Source organism: Phoca vitulina, unplaced genomic scaffold, assembly GCF_004348235.1.
Source record: "Phoca vitulina isolate PV1807 unplaced genomic scaffold, GSC_HSeal_1.0 scaffold36, whole genome shotgun sequence".
Lineage (NCBI taxonomy): Eukaryota > Metazoa > Chordata > Mammalia > Carnivora > Phocidae > Phoca > Phoca vitulina.
In genome coordinates, this window is record NW_022589739.1 from 5962704 (window position 1) to 5980214 (window position 17511).

Genomic DNA, 17511 nt, shown 5'->3' on the forward strand with positions numbered 1-17511 from the left:
TGATTTCTCTGTCCCCGGGCCTCGACCAGCATCCTGTTTGCAGGGACTTGAACATCCAGAATTATAACTGTATTTTGTCCTTCCCAGCTGGGGCTGAGTTCGGCTAGGGTTGTGTCCCATGAGGCAGATACCAGCAACTCAGATGAGCTAGAGAGGTGTACCAAAGCCAGCTTCCTGGAGGCGGAGGCTCTTGACCAGCAGACAGACCCTAGCTGACACTTCACCGAGCTTACTGGGCGCTGAGCACTGTTCTGAGGGCTTGACACAGGTTTATTCCTACTTTCCTCACTACAACCCTAGGAAGTAGGAGTTGTTATCGTCGTTTACAAGTGAGGAGACCGAGGCTCAGAGCAGTTACGACTCATCCATCTAGTAGATGGAGGGGCCAGGATCCACAGTCTGTGCTATGGCTACCCAGGGCTTGGCAAACCGCCACGCACCTGCTGCCTGCTTGTATCAGTCGGTTTTCTTGGAACACAGCCACACCCCCTCATTTACATAGCGTCCACGGCTGCTTTCTCCCTACACAGCGGAGCTGAGTAGTTGTGACTGAGACCACGTGACCCATAAGCCTGAAATATTTACTACTGGTCCTTTACAGGAAAAAGTTTGCCACCCCTGCTTTCCATCATACTACCACTCGTGACTCCCATGAAGTTGAAGGCAGATTATTCCGTGCATGGGTCAGTGTGCATTTTCTGGGGCATGGTCACAGGTTTCATCAGATTCTCAGATGAGAACCCCCTCCCCCGTCCCCAAAACAATAGAACTGCAACTTTAGGGAGTTTTGAAAGCCAGAGTTTTGGGTAGCCAAATGCCAATTCCTAGGCCAAAGCACAGCAGTGGGAGGCAAGGCCAATGGTCAGGAGCCAGTCAGAAACTGGGATAGTTCAATCAGAGCGAGTGGAAAGGAAACAGGCAGAATGGTGATTGCCACAGTACCCGCTTTGCACCATCTGCAGCTCTCCTTTGTTGTTCATTAGCTGGGGTGTGAGGGAGGCAGGGCCAAGGTGGCTTCAAGGTCAGGGATGAGGTCCCTGCACGGCTCACGGCCACCTGCTACCCTCATGTGCACCTGCTTCTTTGGAGAACCTGGCTGTCAGTCGTGCCCCGATAGCCCCGGTCATATCCCCGCGTGCAGTCTCACTGGAGTGTCAGGGATGAGAGGACTCTGTGCTGAGAGTAGTGCTGGCACCTGCTTGGTGTTCAACAAATATTAGTGTCATTCCTTTGTCTCCCTGCAGCCCCCAGGGCAAGGTATTAGCATCTTCTTTTTATTGATGGCAAAACCCACAGTGATGGAACTCTTACTGGGGTAGGTAGGCAAAAAAATGACCACCACCCCCCAAAAGGTGTGCACATGTCAATCTCTGGGGCCTGTGAATTTATTACCCTACATGGCAGCGGGGAATTAAAGTTGCAGATGGAATGGAGGTGGTTATCAGCTGACTTCAAAATAGAGTGGGCGCCTGGGTGGCTCAGTCGGTTAAGCGGCTGCCTTCGGCTCAGGTCGTGATCCCAGGGTCCTGGGATCGAGCCCCACATCAGGCTCCCTGCTCCGCGGGAAGCCTGCTTCTCCCACTGCCACTCCCCCTGCTTGTGTTCCCTCTCTCGCTATGTCTCTCTCTGTCGAATAAATAAAATCTTTAAAAAAAAAAAAAAAATAGAGAAAGCATCCTAGATGATCCAGGTGGGCCCGAGGTCATCTCAGACTCCTTAGAAGTGGAAGAAGGGATCAGAAGAGAAAGTCAGAGCGATGCCACATGAAGAGGAGACAAGCCACCGTTGTTGGCATCCGCCTTGGAGTAAAAGGGCCGTGAGCCACGGAATGTGGGTGGCCTCTAGAAGCTGGAGAAGATTCAAAGATTCAAGAATCCTGGGAAATGAATTCTCCCTTAGAACATTCAGAAAGGAAAGCAGCCGTGCCAACGCCTTGATTTTTATCTCGGGGAAACCCTGTCAGACTCCTGGGTCTCCAGAACCTCACCTCTGCGGTGAGCTAGCGGTAGATAGCATTGTCCCCATTAAACAGATGAGCAAGCTCGGGTTCAGAAAGGCTCGAGAGCTTGACCAAGGTCAGCCAGCTGGTCAAGGGCAGAGCTGACTCCAGAGCCCCTGCAGGAAGCCCCCCTGCCTGGTCATGAAGTGTTGAGAAGAAGTCTCGCTTCTCCCCCACAACATCCTTCGGATGTTGGAGGAAGCTTTCCCACATTTGCCTTTGCCTCGACGAATAAAGTCATTGCGCAGAAGATTTTAATGGTGTCAGACCTGAGACTGTCAGGGCTCCTTTCTTCTGATTAGCTCCGAGCTTTCTCTTGTCAGATTTCACTTCTTTCTCTTAGCAGTTCTGAGGATCCCTGGAAGAGAAAGCCTAATTGTGAGGGCTGCAGGCAAAAGACCTTTAGCTGGAATTCTAATGCACCTCTAGAAGTAGAGAGGGGATATACCTTATGCAGAATACTTTATTTCCTTATTATTAGGGCTCTCAGCATATCAAAGGTTGTTTATAAGATCCCCAAAATTTCCCCTTGGGAGCCCCAGTAGAGGCAGAGTCTTGCTTTTCCAGGATAAGAAAAAGCACCACAATGATGTGCTAAAGTCCTCCTTTTTCTCCCAAATAAAACCCAAACACTGGGTCCATCTTACAGACGAGAAAAGGGGATCAAGGAGCAGCGGACTTGCCCAGTGTTGGAGGTGAGAGCTGGCTGAGGCCTCCTGCCCCTCAGGCTATTGTTTCCCACAAGCTCTCAGCGCCTCGCTGTGGCTGGGGCCCTGGGCACAGAGGCTGGCTGTGGGCCTCTGGGCTGGATGCTGGAAGGGGAGGGAAGGGAGACACACATCCTGGGCTGTGGGGACGACACAGCAGAAGGCAAGCTGAAGGCAGCCCAGACTGGCCTGCTATTCAGGGTGACATCCATCCCTGTGTAGTGGAGCGAACCCAGCCTCAGCAGTAGCCCTCCAGTGGTGGTGGGCCTCAGGCGGGGCCCCAGCACCAGGCTCTTTAGTAGGAATAATGGTGACTTCTCACCAGCCGGAAGCCAGCAGGCAAGAGTTTACTGAGAGCCGACAAGAAAAATGTACATTTCTGGATATTCAATTAGCCTTTTCTTTTTAGCCCCCGATAAAGCATGCAACAAGGCATCTCAAGCGTAGAAGAAAATTTTCCTAAAAATCATTGAATTGTACATTTGAAATGGGTGAATTTTATGGTATATAAACTGTACCCCAATAAAGCTGTTAAAAAAAATTAAATGAGGTAGAAGAAAAGGAAACATCCTTTAAGAGTTCTTATCTGGGAGATTCGGCAAGGCCAACTCCATTATTTAATGCTTAGCCTTCAGCCTTCCAAAAGCCAACTTCATGGTGACTCTACACAGCAGCTTGGCAGGCTGTTCCCATTCCACAGGAGAGGGCGGAGGATGGAAGGGTCAGGCTGCAGGTCTTGTCCAGAGAGAGTGAACAGCTCCCCAGGAGTGGGGAGAGAAGGATCTCCAGAACACTCCAGGAGGACCAGGGGACAGGCCCATAGATAAACCTTATACACAGGTTCTAGTGCCCACAGCAGGCAGCTACCCGGGACACGGGCCCGCCGGTCTGTCCCGCTTTCTCCCTGCCTCCTCATGACTGGGTTCTGGATCTCAGCACCGAACACCCAGAGCTTTGGCTTTGAGCATGGCCTGAAGGTAGGAGCAGAAATAGCAGTGGCTATAGGACTGGCTGCGGGGCAGAAGCTAGGCCCCCCTCCCCGCACGCTCTCAAAGCCTGTTCAACTCTGCCGGAAAGAGGAATATATAGTAAACTGAGTAAAACCACAAGCAACAAGAAGGCTCCATCACTTTCCTGCACAGATACCCCTGGAGGCGCCAGAAGCAGAGCTGCGGCTTCCAGTGAATACGTGGCTCAGCGTAGGCAACGGGCCGGGGGTCCTAAGTGATGTGAGCTCGGTTCCTGGTGGCTCTGCCTGCCCCTCAGCGGGCTTCAACTGGTACTGCCACCCAGCCCTGCAGGGGGAGCTCCAGACCCCTTTGGCCTCCATCAGCCACTGTGCCATGTGACCCCTTCCACTGCTATTTTAGGATTTATCCTAAAATCCAAGGAGCAGAGATGGGTCTTGGGTTCTTGCTTAGGGGGAGGTCTGGGCTTTAGCCTCTCCTGCAGCTTCTCCAAGGAGCCAGCAGCATCTCAGAGCTTCGGTAAAGTGCACAGCAGGGGCCGGCTAAGGGGCTCAGCTGCAAAAGATGAGGGATGGCCAGGAATGCGGTCCTGGAGAGGACAGGCAGTCAGAAGTGGACGGGGCTGGGCAGCAGCACAATGTCTGTTTCACTCCAAAACCCATTTTCTTTCCACTCCATTGTGCGGTCTCGGCACCGCCAAGACCCTGAGCAAAAGCAGCTGGGCAAGCCCTTGTTCGGGCTGCTCACCCCAGCAGCCGCCCTCACACAAGTACTCTTCCCGCTTCCAGCATCAGTGGCTTCACGAGCCTCGAAAGCCTTGGCAGAGCTGAGGGTCTGGCGGGCGCACCGGGCCACAACCTCAGAGCTGTGGCCTTTGTTGCATTCATCGCTCAAAGCCTCACAAGCTGCTCTCCTGCCCTACTTCCCTCCTGTCTTCGTGAATTAGCATAGAGGCTGTCAGGACGTGCATCTGTAATTCTCTGCTCTCATTAGTGGGCTGCATGTGTGGCACTGTGGGCATATCTCTGAGACCATAATGTGGTGTTTCCCGATGCCCCATGTGATCACGGGTAGAACTTTTGAGAAAACACGTCATGCACGATGAGAGCTGGGCATTAACAGGGGGGAAGCAGACGAGCTGAGTGAAAGGTCTCTGGCCTTCTTATTCACAGGGGCCTCCTAGGAAGGGTTCAGAGCAAGTGATAGTCAAACTACACTTAACCAGCGAGGCACAGGCATGAATGTTGGCCGCAGTGTGGGCCAAGGTCCTGGGACTGCTGGCCAGGCCAGGCATGCACCTTGTAGTTGCCGGCCGGTGGAAAGACCTGGAGTATTCCAAGAAGAGAGCCAGAGCAGCTGGGGTAGCAAGGCCACCTGGAGGGGCTCGGGGCAGCAGCTGTTGACCAGCACTGTGGAAGTATTCTGGTAGTTGAATGTTGCAGTGAACCAGCACAGACCGGCTGGGTCTGCTCCCGGAGCCAAAGTTTCTGGTCTTCAAGCCAGTGTGTGTTGGCTCACAACACGGAGGGAGGCTGGGGATGCATCTCAAGCTGTGGTTTCCTCTTATCTGTGATGGGAAGGGTAGACCCTACATCACAGGCCACTGTGATGGCCTGGCCTCACCACCTGGCAGGGCAGGGCAATGGAACGGGGCTACAGGGTACAAGGGATCAGTTCAAAGGCCAAAGGGTTTGCAGTAGACACCCAAGATTGGCCTGCAGTTGCCCTCCTCACTGGACCTCAAATAATGTATTTTGCCACTTGAGACAGTACCTTTGGTGATGGTTAGCATGTCGGGCTTTGGCATACTATCTATATACGTGCTTATAGGTTCATAAACTATTTCCAAATGATATGGCCAATCCTGGCCTTTCAGACTTGCAGTTTTCAGTATGGATCTTCCAGACATCCTGTTGTCCCAGGCCTCCTGAGACCCCAGCAGCTCCGGTTCTTCTTCTCTGGCTTCAACTGTGGATAGCCATCTGTCCAGAGGCCTTGAGCCCCACACTGTGCTCTCTCCTGCTTCTGCATTTTTGCTCCTATTGGTCCTGCCCTAGGGGTGCCCTTCTCCAGAGTGAGCCTGTGAATCTCACTTACTCTTCATATCTAACTTGAGCATCCTCTCCTCTGGGAAGCCTTCCCTGCATGCAACTCTTCCCTCTTCAGTGACCCAGTGGCATGTTACCCACCCTGGATCCGAGCACTGATCACATTCTCTGTACAACCGGCTTTTCCATTAGACTGGATTTGCTTGAGGGTAGGCACCGAGTCTGAGTGGTCTTTATATTTCCAATGCCCAGCAATAGGCCTGGTGCACAATACACTTGCTTGAGTATTTGTTGATTGTCTGATAAGAAGAGTTAACTCCCTTTGGGGCAGAGCTGGCGGTGACTCCCAAAGCCCAGCAGTGAAGGAGGTGCAGCCACGGGGAGCCCCTCGGGATAAAGCTGACCGAGCAGCAGTTCCCACATGCTGGCCAAGAGGGCATTCTAGGGATGAGCAGAAATGGCTGTTCCCTGGGCCAGAGGGGAAGTGCCCACAAAGCAAAAGGCCCGTTCCTCTGAGAGATGTCAAAGAGGAGGAAGAAGTCAGCCTCTTTTCTCAGCGTCAGAAATGTCATGCTTTGCACAGATCCATCAAACGTGCCTTTTCTCTTCAAAAGGTGGAGCGATTAGTGACCTCTCAGGGGACTCCTCCCCTTGAGTTTGTTGACAGGGATTTCTGCAGCAAGCACCTTAGAGACCAAGCCAGGGGTGAGCTCAGGAGGAAGGCTGGCAGCCACATGTCTGCGGGAACTTTGGGGAGGAATGGGGACACCTGACCTGACTCTCAGTCTCTCTGAGGCTCTGTGGTTTGGGTCAGAAACTCCCTGAAGGCATGCTGGTTAGTTTTCTGAAGACTCTGGGTCTTGCCACCTCATTGTCTCCTGCATCTGGGTTTCTGGGACTTTGGAGCCTTCCTGTGGTCTTTTCATTCTGAGCTCTTCCAGGTGAGAGTAGAAAGAGGAAGAGGCAAGAAACACACACAGCCTTTCCTCCCTCCTTCCTTAGTTCTCTTCTCCCATGTTTTTTGGGGTGGTTTCTCTGTGCACAGTCCTGTTCTGGATGCTTGGGAGAGATTCCAGGTAATTTTCTGTTGTAAGAGATTTACCAAAGAGTCCTGGGGGTGGAGGGGGGGGTTGTCTGCCAACGACCACATTCCATGAAACTCCGTAAGAAGTTTCTAAAAGCATACTGATAATCTCAAAAGGCTTCGTATAAGTGAACTAGGTAGGAAATTAACTGCTCACAAATGGAATTTGCCCTGCCCTTTACCGGCTTCACATTCCTACTTGCTGACACAGGACTCCAGGCCCCTTTCAACTCCCTCTGAGGATGTGGGGAATCCCTAACGGATGGGGGGCTCTCCTCTCCTGTCATACTGCCACTGCTCCATTCATTCGTCTTCCTGATATTCATTAAGCACCTGCCAGAACAGGCACTGTCCTAAGCCCTGGGGGTTCCTCAGAGAACAGAGCAAATCCCCGACTTCACAGAGCTCACATTTGAGTCGGGAAAGACAACAAGCAAGACAAATAGAAGAAGGACTTCAGTGGGTGCAGAGGGAACACGGAGATCGAATGCTTAGAAGAGGCTTTGCTGAGAAAATGACTTCTGAGTAAGTAAGTGAAGGGAGCTAGCCATGGGGTGTAGAAGGAAGCACAAGAGCAAAGGACCTGAGGTGAGATGTGCCTGGTGAGTCTGGTGAGGGGCCAATGTGGCTGGAGTAGAGAAGACAAGGGGGCAGTGGGGGCGGGGGGGCGGGTGAGCTCTCAGGGTCTTGATCACCAGGAGCCTTGTAGGGTCTTCTAAGTGTTAGGGACTAAGTGTAGGGACTCGGTCTTTCATGCTGAGGAGACAGTTGGCCATTGGAGGCTATGGTGCAGAGAGGGGCATAGCATGGCAGTGTCTTCCCCCGGCCTGCGGGTCTGCTCATGTCCTGCTTGGGGCTCCCCGCCTGCCCATGCCACAGAGCTCATAGTGGGGGAAGGCGGGGGGAGTGCTTCCCTGCCTTTGTGTTACACGGTGCCAGTCGGACCCTCTGTGTGGCTGTCTGGTGGAATGGCCTTTCAGTGTCCGCTGCCAGCCTGCTGTCCCTAGGACCCAGACAAGCACCCGGGCTGGGTGAGAAATGGGCAAGGATTACAGGGTTTGTGCTGTACTCAGAACCCTCTAAACTCTGGCTCTGCTCCAGGCTGTGTTCACTGTGCTGTGCCCCGCTTAATCTCTGCCATGAGTGAGCTGTCCTTGGGGAGCTCTCAGCCGTCCGGATATATACTTCTTCGGAGTCCCCCCTCGCTTGGTCAGGTGCGCTCAGGTAGGTCCAGACCCCAGTAGGAAATGTTATACTCCAGCATAGCCCAAGTCTGCTCCAAACAGGTGCCTCGCCCCAGGGTGACAGACACCCCTTGGTCTGGCCCATCACCAGATGTGTCCAGATGCCCCTGGACCCTTGTACTTCCCTGGAGCCTCTTTTCCTGTCACACCAACATGTCAAAGATGGTCCTCCTTTGCTGATGACCATGTCAGACTGCTTTCTTACTAGACAGAGAAGGGAGTCGTTGGGTGTAGACCCAGTTAAGTGTAGGCCACTTGTCAGTGGACATGGAAACCCTTCCTCTGGGGGCTGGACAGCAGCAACATCTTTCAGAGCTGGGGACCTCAGGGCAGAGCCATCTACCTTCTCCATCTGAACTCAGGAAGTGTCAGAAGGGCACCCTGGTGGGGCTGTGGGTCTCTGTGGTTCCTTAGGAGCTAACATTTATTATGCCAGACCCTGTGCTAAGCTCCTTACATGGAACATCTCATCAAATATGCACGCATACTCTATGAAAAGGGTACTAATATTATCAACGACATTTTCTGGTTGGGGAAACAGGTGCAGGTAAGCTAGACCAAACCGGTGAATGGTAGATCTGGAGTGTAAAACCCAGATTCTGACTCCACAACCAGTCCTCTTAACCAGCCCTTTGGATGTCACATGGCAGGTAGAGCAGGGAGTCAGCATGCATTTTCTTAAAGGACCAGATAGTTAAGTATTTTTTATTTTTTAGGCCACATGGGCTCTGTTGCATGTACTTGACTCTGCCCTTGTAGCTCTAAAGTAGCTGTAGATAATATGTAAGCACGTGGATGAGGCTGTGGTCCAGGAAAGCCTTATTTACAAAATGGGTGGCGGGCCAGATTTGGCCCTCAGACTATCGTTTGCCATTTGAGGTATAGAGGGAAGAATGTGAGGTTTGGAGGGAGCCAGACCTTTCTCCAATGCCCCCTGACAAACTGGGTGACCTTGGATTGGTCATTTAACCTTTTCATTTGGTTTCTTCATGTCTAATAACTAACCTCTATGGGGTACTTATCAACTAACTTATTTAAAATGGTTTATGGAGCCCCTTGCAAGAGATGTGTGCTGTGCTGGGGGCACAGCAGGGAGCCAGACAGATGTCGACCTGCCCTCATGGAGTCCACACGCGTGAGCAAGACAGAGATAACTTTGGGTAAAGACATCGGCTGGCATGGTGCTTGGCTCTGGGCAGGAATTCAACAGAGAGGTCTTCTTGCCACTGCTGTGCCCCTGATTTATCATTCAAGACCCATTGCTTTCCAGTTTGTTGTGGTTTATACCCATGCTGAGCAAAAAGATGGGAGCACGTGGTAGAACCTAGGACTTGAGTATGTTTATAATACATTTTTATGCAACACAGGTCTAATTGTGAATCATAATTTTTTCATTAACTGATCTCATTTTACTTGGTAATATCCATTTAGGTAGGTATGTGAGAGCAGTAAAACTCCATTTCTTTTAAATATTATATGATTCCGTTGGCTCACTGATTCAGATTTTTACTGCCCCCAACATTCCAAATGAATGAGCCATACATCTTTTTAGAGAGAGCAAGGACCTTTACGATCACGTAAGCCCTGGGCCTCCCTTCACACATGCCTCGGAGGGGAGAACAAGTGTGCGCTGGGTTCTGGAACTTTGGAACTTTGAGTGGCCACCACATTTCTTGCTTGGTCATAGAAATGCTCACATGGTTTGCATTTTACTCCTTCTTAGGTCCTAATCTGTTTTGTATATCTGAGTTTCCTTCCATCTCTTTAAGGAAAGTTGGTCTGCCATGTTTATCTATGCAACTCTTGTGTGTCCCAGCCCACTGCCACGTAGAACCAGTGTGGTCTAGTGGTCAGGACCGCTGCCTTGGGAGACAGACCTCCCGGGACTGACCATCCCCTACTTCGCTTCCTTATGAGTGAGTCAGGGCAGGTTTCTCATCCTCAGCCTGTGCCTCACTTTCACTACCTGTAACACGGAAACGAAGATAGTCCCCAGCTCACAGGACGCGATGAGTTGATGGGGGAAAACCCTTCACAGCAGAGCCTGACTGGTGGTCAGCACTCAGCGGGGGTTAGCTATGATGGTTCTCCCAGGAGATACACGTACCTCCAGTGTGGGGTATGTCCCAAGGACATGGTCAGGAGAGGTGAGGTGCCTTCCACAGGTTCTCCCAGCACCTGGGAGCCCCAGCCCTGATGACACATCTTTGGGCGTCTCTCTCACTAAAGTCTCTGGCATCAGTATGCTTGCTCTGCTTCAGAATCAAGGGCTCTCTAATTTGCAGGGAGCCACAAAAGCCCCCTTCTCTCAAGACAACCTTCGTGCACCTGCAGGGACAGGGGCTTCCACCCCTGGACCACCCCTTCCACGATAGGAGGATCCTGGGTGTTGGAAGGCCTCCTCCCCTCTCCCAGACTGGTTCTTATGAGAGCCCCCCAAGAGGAGGTGGGAGTAAGAGCTATGGTCTGCAGCGCTGAGCTCCCCAACCTGGAAGACCCTGGAACCTTAGGGCCTTGCCTGGCTCCAGCCTGTATCTTTACCCAGCATAGGTGTGTGTCCTATGCCCATAGGCTTCATGCAGAAGGCTGAGTGGTCATTGGTAAGTGTCCCAAGCCTCCCCCTTCTGTCCCTAACCTGCTTCTGCTTCCTCTGGTCTCTGTCTCATTCCAGGCTCCCGGTGCCATCTCTCACTTACGTCATGTTATGAGCACGGAGGGTACCATCAAGTGGGCTTGGCATCTCTGTCCAATTTCTCTGATTTCTGACCTTGACTACCTGTCTCTCAGAATGAATGCCAAAGTTCTGACCCATCAGCCTATGTCCTGGCAAGACCTACCTGTTGCCCCAATAAAAGAGAGATTCAGATGACTCACCAGGCTCCCCTTGCGAGGTGCTAGGCTAGTTACCATGGATTGTGTACTTTTCTGAGACATATGCTGGCCTAAGTGCTGTATAGACGTTATTTATGTAATCCTCTCAGATCCTGGGCGGTGGGGGGCATTGGGGACGGTGGGTTGGTATTAGTGTACCCGCATTAGAAATGGGGGGATCAAGGCGTAGGGAGGTTTAGTGTTTGCTTGTGACCGTGTAGCCAGTGAATGGTGGAGCAGGGATTTATTTGAATCTATGTCTGTGTGGAATCCAAAGTGCCTGCTCTTATGGGTAATAATGCCCCCTTCATTTTCTTAGAAAACTCCAAGGAAACCATGAGCTTGTGACCTGGTGTGGGGGCTGCCCCTACCTACAAATCGACCAGGGGTCCTGTTGTTCAGTGTCCAGAGTACATGGGTGACCCCTCTGTGCCACTGATTTCCCTATTCTGGTAGGCACAGTCTGGAAGCAGCAGAAGGCAGTCTGGCTGGGGGTCCTTGGAGCCAGGTGAATGGCACTCGGCGGGGCCAGGCCAGTCATAGCAGACTAGACAATGGAGAGGGAGGTAGGCCAACAAGAACCCCGGTGAGAGGACCTGGGTATGGAGCAGGCTCAGGACTGGCAGGGAGTTGGGGTGCAATCTTGGGAAAGAGAAGCGGAAGCCCAGTTTGAGGGCTAGGGCTAGCATCTGTGGTGGGGAAAGTAGGGAGTTCTGACTTGAAGCCATGGGGCATTGGGATCATATCCGTCGGCCTCTCGGTATACCCTATAGGGTATATTTCTATATCCCTTGTGCCTAGTGGTTGTGGATGAATGGATGGATGAAGGGATGATGAATGAATGGATGAATGGATGGATGGATGGATGGATAAATGAGTTTGAGGAAGCATGAGGATTACAGTCTATTCTCCCCACAGCCTCCAAATATGGGGATAAGATTGTTTTACCCACGGTGGTGGTGAGGAAGGGAAAGGGGTTATCATGGCATTTGTAGGGGTGCACTCTGACCCGCTGTCTCCTTGTCCCTTCTTTCTCCAGAGGCTCCCGCCAAGCCTGAGGAGGCAGAGGCTGAGCCCTTCACAGACTCCTCTCTGTTTGCACACTGGGGCCAGGAGCTCAGCCCTGAAGGCCGGCGCGTAGCCCTGAAGCAGTTCCAGTACTACGGCTACAACGCCTACCTCAGTGACCGCCTGCCCCTCGACCGGCCCCTGCCTGACCTCAGACCTAGTGGGTGAGCAGAGTCAGTGGCTGGGCCCTTCTCGACCTGCCTGTGGGGAGATGGGGTCACCACGGTGCCGGTAACAGAGTTAGGACAGGGCATTCGGACTCCTGGGTCCCTCTCCTGCTTCAGCCAGGGTTTGTGCCCTCAGCCTTCATGGGGCAAGTCACTCTCCTCCTCCTCCTCCCAGAGCCTCAGTTTCTCCATCTGCTAAGCAGGGGGAAGTCTTCTTCCATGAGAGATGTTGAGGATTAATAACCCAATTTATTCCTCACGGGCTCTAGAATCATCTGGTGTTCCTGTTAATAAGTCTTTTTAACCCAATTAGTTGCATTTTTATGAACAATTATTTTTTTCTATAAATTAGTATTTAAAGTATATCCATCTTCCAGGGCTAATAAGTCATTACACCTGACACAGAAGTCTGTCTTGACTTCTCTCTTTGTTACAGAAGATGTTCCTTTAAGGTTCAGTTAGAATTTTTATTACTCCTAATTATTAAAAGTGTGGGCATGTACCACAGCTGAGAAAATCTCATTAACTTTTGTGAGCTCCCCCCATACCTTCTTTCCCCCTCTTTCTCCTTATTTTTAAATTTTTCTTAAAGCTGCCAACTACAGTGAGCTTATATCTGAAGGAAAGATACAAAGATCTTTTTCAGGAAAGATCTTGCTGCTGGGTTTGGAGGCTATGTTCTTTTAGGGAGAAAAGTTCAGTTCAGTTCCATAGACATTTATTGAGCACCTGCTGTATACTGTATAATTGAGTATGGTTTTCCCTGGCCCAAGGAGAACTTGGCTGGACTCTAGGGATGAAAGAGCAGCTGAGGATCTACAAGAGCTAGAAGAGTATATATTCATTTAAAGGATATTTGCTGAGCATTTATATATGCCAGCATAGTCCAGGCACAGGGATAGAGCAGTGAACAAAACAGACAGGAATCCTTGCCCTCACAGAGCTTACATTCTAGATGGGCAGGGACACATAATAAACAAAACAAAAAAGTCAAATATGTAGCATGTTAGATGGTAGTAAATGCTATGAAGAAATAGAAAGTTGGAGAGGGAAATAGGGACTTCCTGGAATAGGAGGAGGGGTTGGGTTTTTAGTGAGGTGGTCAGAAAAGGTCTCACGAAGAAGGTGACATTTGAGCAAATATCCGGAAGAGATGACAAAGCGAGCCATGTGGATACCTGGGGGGAAACTTTCTAGTTAGAGGGACCAGCAGGTACAAAGGTCCTGAGGTAGAAGTGTGCTTGGCATGTTTGAAAAAGGAGGCCCATGCAGCTGGAACAGAGCAAGCGAGAAGGCGGTAGTCGGAGATGAGGTCAGAGGGGCCACAGGAAGCAGATCAAGTAGGCCAGTGGTTCTCAAACTTGGCTGCACATTCAACTCCATAGGGAGCTTTAGAATGATCTTGATGCCCGGGCCACACCCTAGACCAATTAGATAGGAGTTTCCAGAGGTGGCCCTCTGTATCCGTATTGTTTAGAGCTCTTGGGTGATTCCAGTGTGCAGTCCAGGTTGAGACTCGCAGGCAAGGGGCTCTGGGGCTTTGTAGGCTGCTGCACGGGGTGTGGCTTGTACTCTGTGAGGTGGGGATCCAAGGGAAGCACTCGAGCAGACTGGTAATATGCTCTGATTGTCATTTTCAAAGGCCTCCGTGGCTGCCGTGTTGAGAACAGACTGAAAGAGCCTGGGAGGGAGCAGGGAGACCGGTTAGGAGGCTTCTGCCTATCCCAGTGAGAGGTGCTGCTAGCTTGGGCCATGATGGCAGGGGGCAGGTGTTGGGATGGGGTTGGCTTGTGGGGGTGTCCCAAAGGTGACTTTATCTCAATGCCACAGGGTCTCAGCCCCCTGGCAGTGCTGCAGAGACCATGGCTGGGGCTGCAGAGAAGCAGGTCTGATGTGGGCAGAACCTAGAGGCTCCGGGAAAAGGGTCCTCAAGAGGAGTTGGGGCCCCAGGACTCCTGCAGGGGCCTTTGCCTTGATCTTGGCCCACACAGGGGCTGTAGACTTTGCAGCCAGCTCTGACGTACAGCTCAGGCCTCGCTCAAAGCACATTTGTTCCAAATTAGAGGGGAACCGAGAAGGAAGCTATGGAAACAGACTGCAGCATGGCTATAACAATGACTGGTATTTACACAGGGCTTGACATGTTGAGAATGCCCTTCCCATCTGGACCACACCAACCTGCCCCAGAGGTAGGGAAGGAACGGGCACATTCTCCCCGTTCAGAGTTAAGGAAACTGAGGAACAGAAGGAGTAAGTGTTATGTCTGAGATCACACAGCTGGATAAGTAGCTGAGCTGAGACTCAACCCCATGTGTCCAGATGCCAAATCCTGGCCTTTGATGGTAGCCCACGGCTGTGTTGTTAGGAGCCAACTGACGCCGGAGCCCCTTACCCCTTCATCGAGAGATGTGCCCTGTCGCTATTCCTTCCTGCTTCCATGGGAGAGAAACAGGAAGGTGAAGGGTGGAGGGGACTGGGCCATGCGGCCTTTCTCCGAAGGGCAGGCCTCCCTTGCAAGCATGCTGTAGAGGCAGCGGGGTTCAGGGGGCAGTCCAGCCTGGGCTCCTGAGTTTGCGGAGACAGGATCTCTGAAGGACTCCAGGTGGGCAGAATTCTGAGCAATAATCGTAATGGAAAGACCTTCCCTCTGCACAAAGCTACAGTTTATGGAGCTTCCATGCCTCCTCTGTGGGGCAAGGTGCCTTTTCAGGGAAGGAAAAACGGAATCTCCGATACAAGACAGAGCTGAGCCCTCTCCGTGAGCCTCCGCCAGTGCTCTCTGCAGGGGCTTTAAGGATGCGGTTTCTCTTTGCATACGTACTTGGAAAGCTCCGTCTAGCTCCACTTCAGATCCCATGCCAGACGCACAACCAAGATCGGAGAGCTGTTGGTGAACTGCTCAAAACAAGAGTGTGCTTAGCTGAAACAGGGCCTCTCTTTGTCTGTTAATTTCCCTAAAAACATTCCTGCCTTGTAACAAGGTCATTGCTTCTTAGCTTATCCTGTTTAACTCATTTTGGAAACATTTTTTCAAAGTCTTTACTATCATCCCATTCCAAATTACACTGGCAAACATTTCTCTAGCATGAGCCATGTTTGCAGGGATGCGTTTGGCACTCTATTTCTGTTAACTCTTCGACTCCTCGCAGTGACCTTCTGGAGTAGGGACTCGTCCGGGAAACCCACACTGTTCTTGATTCTCCTACTCACAATCCTTCTGACACCAGCTGTGTGGGGGTTTTCCATGCCAGCCAATTCTGTGACACTAGCTGGGTGCCCTACAGTTCAATTCAGTTGTAGCTCTATCTACCAGCAGTTAGCATCAGTCCCACCAGCTACAGGCTCAGTCCCGCCACAACGCCCCCTCTTCAAGGCCAGTCACCAGTCTCAGTTGTCACCTGTGCTTCTGACCGGCTGTAAGTGAGGTCCCCACCACCTGTTCTGGAGTTCAGTAATTTGCTAGCAGTGGTACAGAACTCAGGGAAATGCTTACACTTAGCAGTGGATTATGAAAGATGTAAGACAGGATACAGATGAACAGTCTGATGAGGAGATATATAGGGTGAGGGCCTGGGAGGGTCCCAGGCACAGGAGATTCTGTCCCCGTGGACCTGGGGTATATCATCCTCCTGGTATGCGCAGATGTGTTCAGCAACCTTGAAGCTCTCTGAACCCCATACTTTCAGGATCTGTATGGAGGCTTCATCATGTAGGCATGATGGATTATTAACTCACTTTCCAGCCCGTCTCCTCTGTTCCAAACTTTGGTCTTTCTGGTGACCAGCCGTCATTCAGGGCCCACCAAGAATCACCTCATTAGATCAAGAGATGCTCCCATCACCCAGAAATTCCAAGGCACTTAGGAGCTCTGTGTCAGACACTCCTGTCACTCAGGGAATGACAAGGGTTTTAGGATCTCCGTGTCAGGAGCTGGGGTCAAAGACCAAATATGAGCAGAAACCAGGGGCAGAGACCAATATATATATTTCTTATTATTTGACAGTATTATTATTCGTTCCCATTTTACCAAAGAAGAAACTGAGGCATGGAGAGACTGTAACATCTGTTCAAGGCTGCTAGTGGCAGAGCCGGGGTTTGAACCCAGGTAGTCTGGCAATAGAATCTGTGTTTGTAACCGCCACCACGCTTACTGCCTTGAAGTGTCAATTTGTGACACTCTAATGGGGATGGGGACTGCTTGAACAGTATGTAGCACTGGGCCCATCAGTTCGTCTGAGTCGGGAAAGTCTTCTCTAAATGCTGGTAAAACTGTTTTGCTGAACATAAAACCCATTATCGAGGCAGAGAATGAGGCCTTTGCTACAGGTAATGTTGGGATATGAGGCAAGGTGGGTGGGGGTGGGTAGCATCTGGAGAGGAAGCACCATGCTAAGGACAGTCTCCAGATGTATCTGGCCAGGTGGATCTTGCTTCATTCTCAGTGCCCTTGGGGACTTCTGTCCCCGGAGGTGTCCTTGGATTTTGCACTTTGCTCTTTGTATTCTTGGGTTTGCTCTTCCAAGTTCTAAGCCTGACACTATGCTTGGCTTCATTCCTGGACTGGAATGTGGGTGATCCAAATCCTGCCCCACCCTCTCTTCCATCATTTCTGGCTGGTCCTTTCTTGGTGCTGAAAAATGCAATCTGACCCACTTTTGTCATCTGGCTGAAAGGACCATTCTATACTCAGGGTCTTATACACAGCAGAAGACAATGAGAAGGAAAAAAGTCCATCCAGCTGGTTGCTAGGCTTTGTTAATTCATTCATCCCACAAACATGTATTGAGCTCCAAGGATGTGCCAGGCACCCAGTAAAGCACCAGACAGAGAAACCTCGAGGAGCTTACACCGTAGCAGGAATCCAGGTGGAAGGTGGTGGGAGAGCAGGGCAGGGGATCCCAAAGCTTGCTGACCATCTCCTGGTCTCCTTGCAGAGGGGCCATTCTTGCAGGTTAGGAGTAAGTCAGGGGCTGGACTTGAATGGCCCACGGAAGCCCTGTTCTGTGGTCTCTGAGGCAGGGAGGCAGGACCCAGAGAGGCGTCTGCAAGGAGCCTCCTTTTACCAATTATGACAGCCCTCCCCTGAGGAAGGGAGGCCGTGGGAACTGGAAGTGTGGCAGTTTTATGAGCCTCATCTGGGCTTTTTGGTCTGTGCAGAGAAAGGACAAATTTCCTCCCCTGGGGAAGGGAGGACATGGGAACTGGAAGTGTGGCAGTTTTATTAGCCTCATCTGGGCTCTTTGGTCTGTCCAGAGAAAGGACAAATTTCCTCCAGGCTCCAGGACAGTTGGCTTTGAGGGAAATCAAAGTGCCATTTATTCTCCTTTCATTGTTATAACAAGCACCATCCAGGTG

General features: G+C 51.3%; 1 protein-coding gene across 3 annotated transcripts in view; it reads left to right on the top strand.

Moving 5' to 3' along the window:
- Nucleotides 1-17511, top strand: part of GALNT18 (polypeptide N-acetylgalactosaminyltransferase 18) — a 353506-nt gene that overhangs the window by 164652 nt on the left and 171343 nt on the right. For 2 of the 3 annotated variants that reach the window (XM_032426923.1, XM_032426922.1), the window contains exon 2: nt 11961-12153. In XM_032426923.1, coding sequence (XP_032282814.1) covers nt 11961-12153 — 193 coding nt within the window. Of the gene's footprint in view, nt 1-7593; nt 8031-11960; nt 12154-17511 lie in introns of those variants that run through there. The other variant, XM_032426924.1, reaches the window with a different exon arrangement.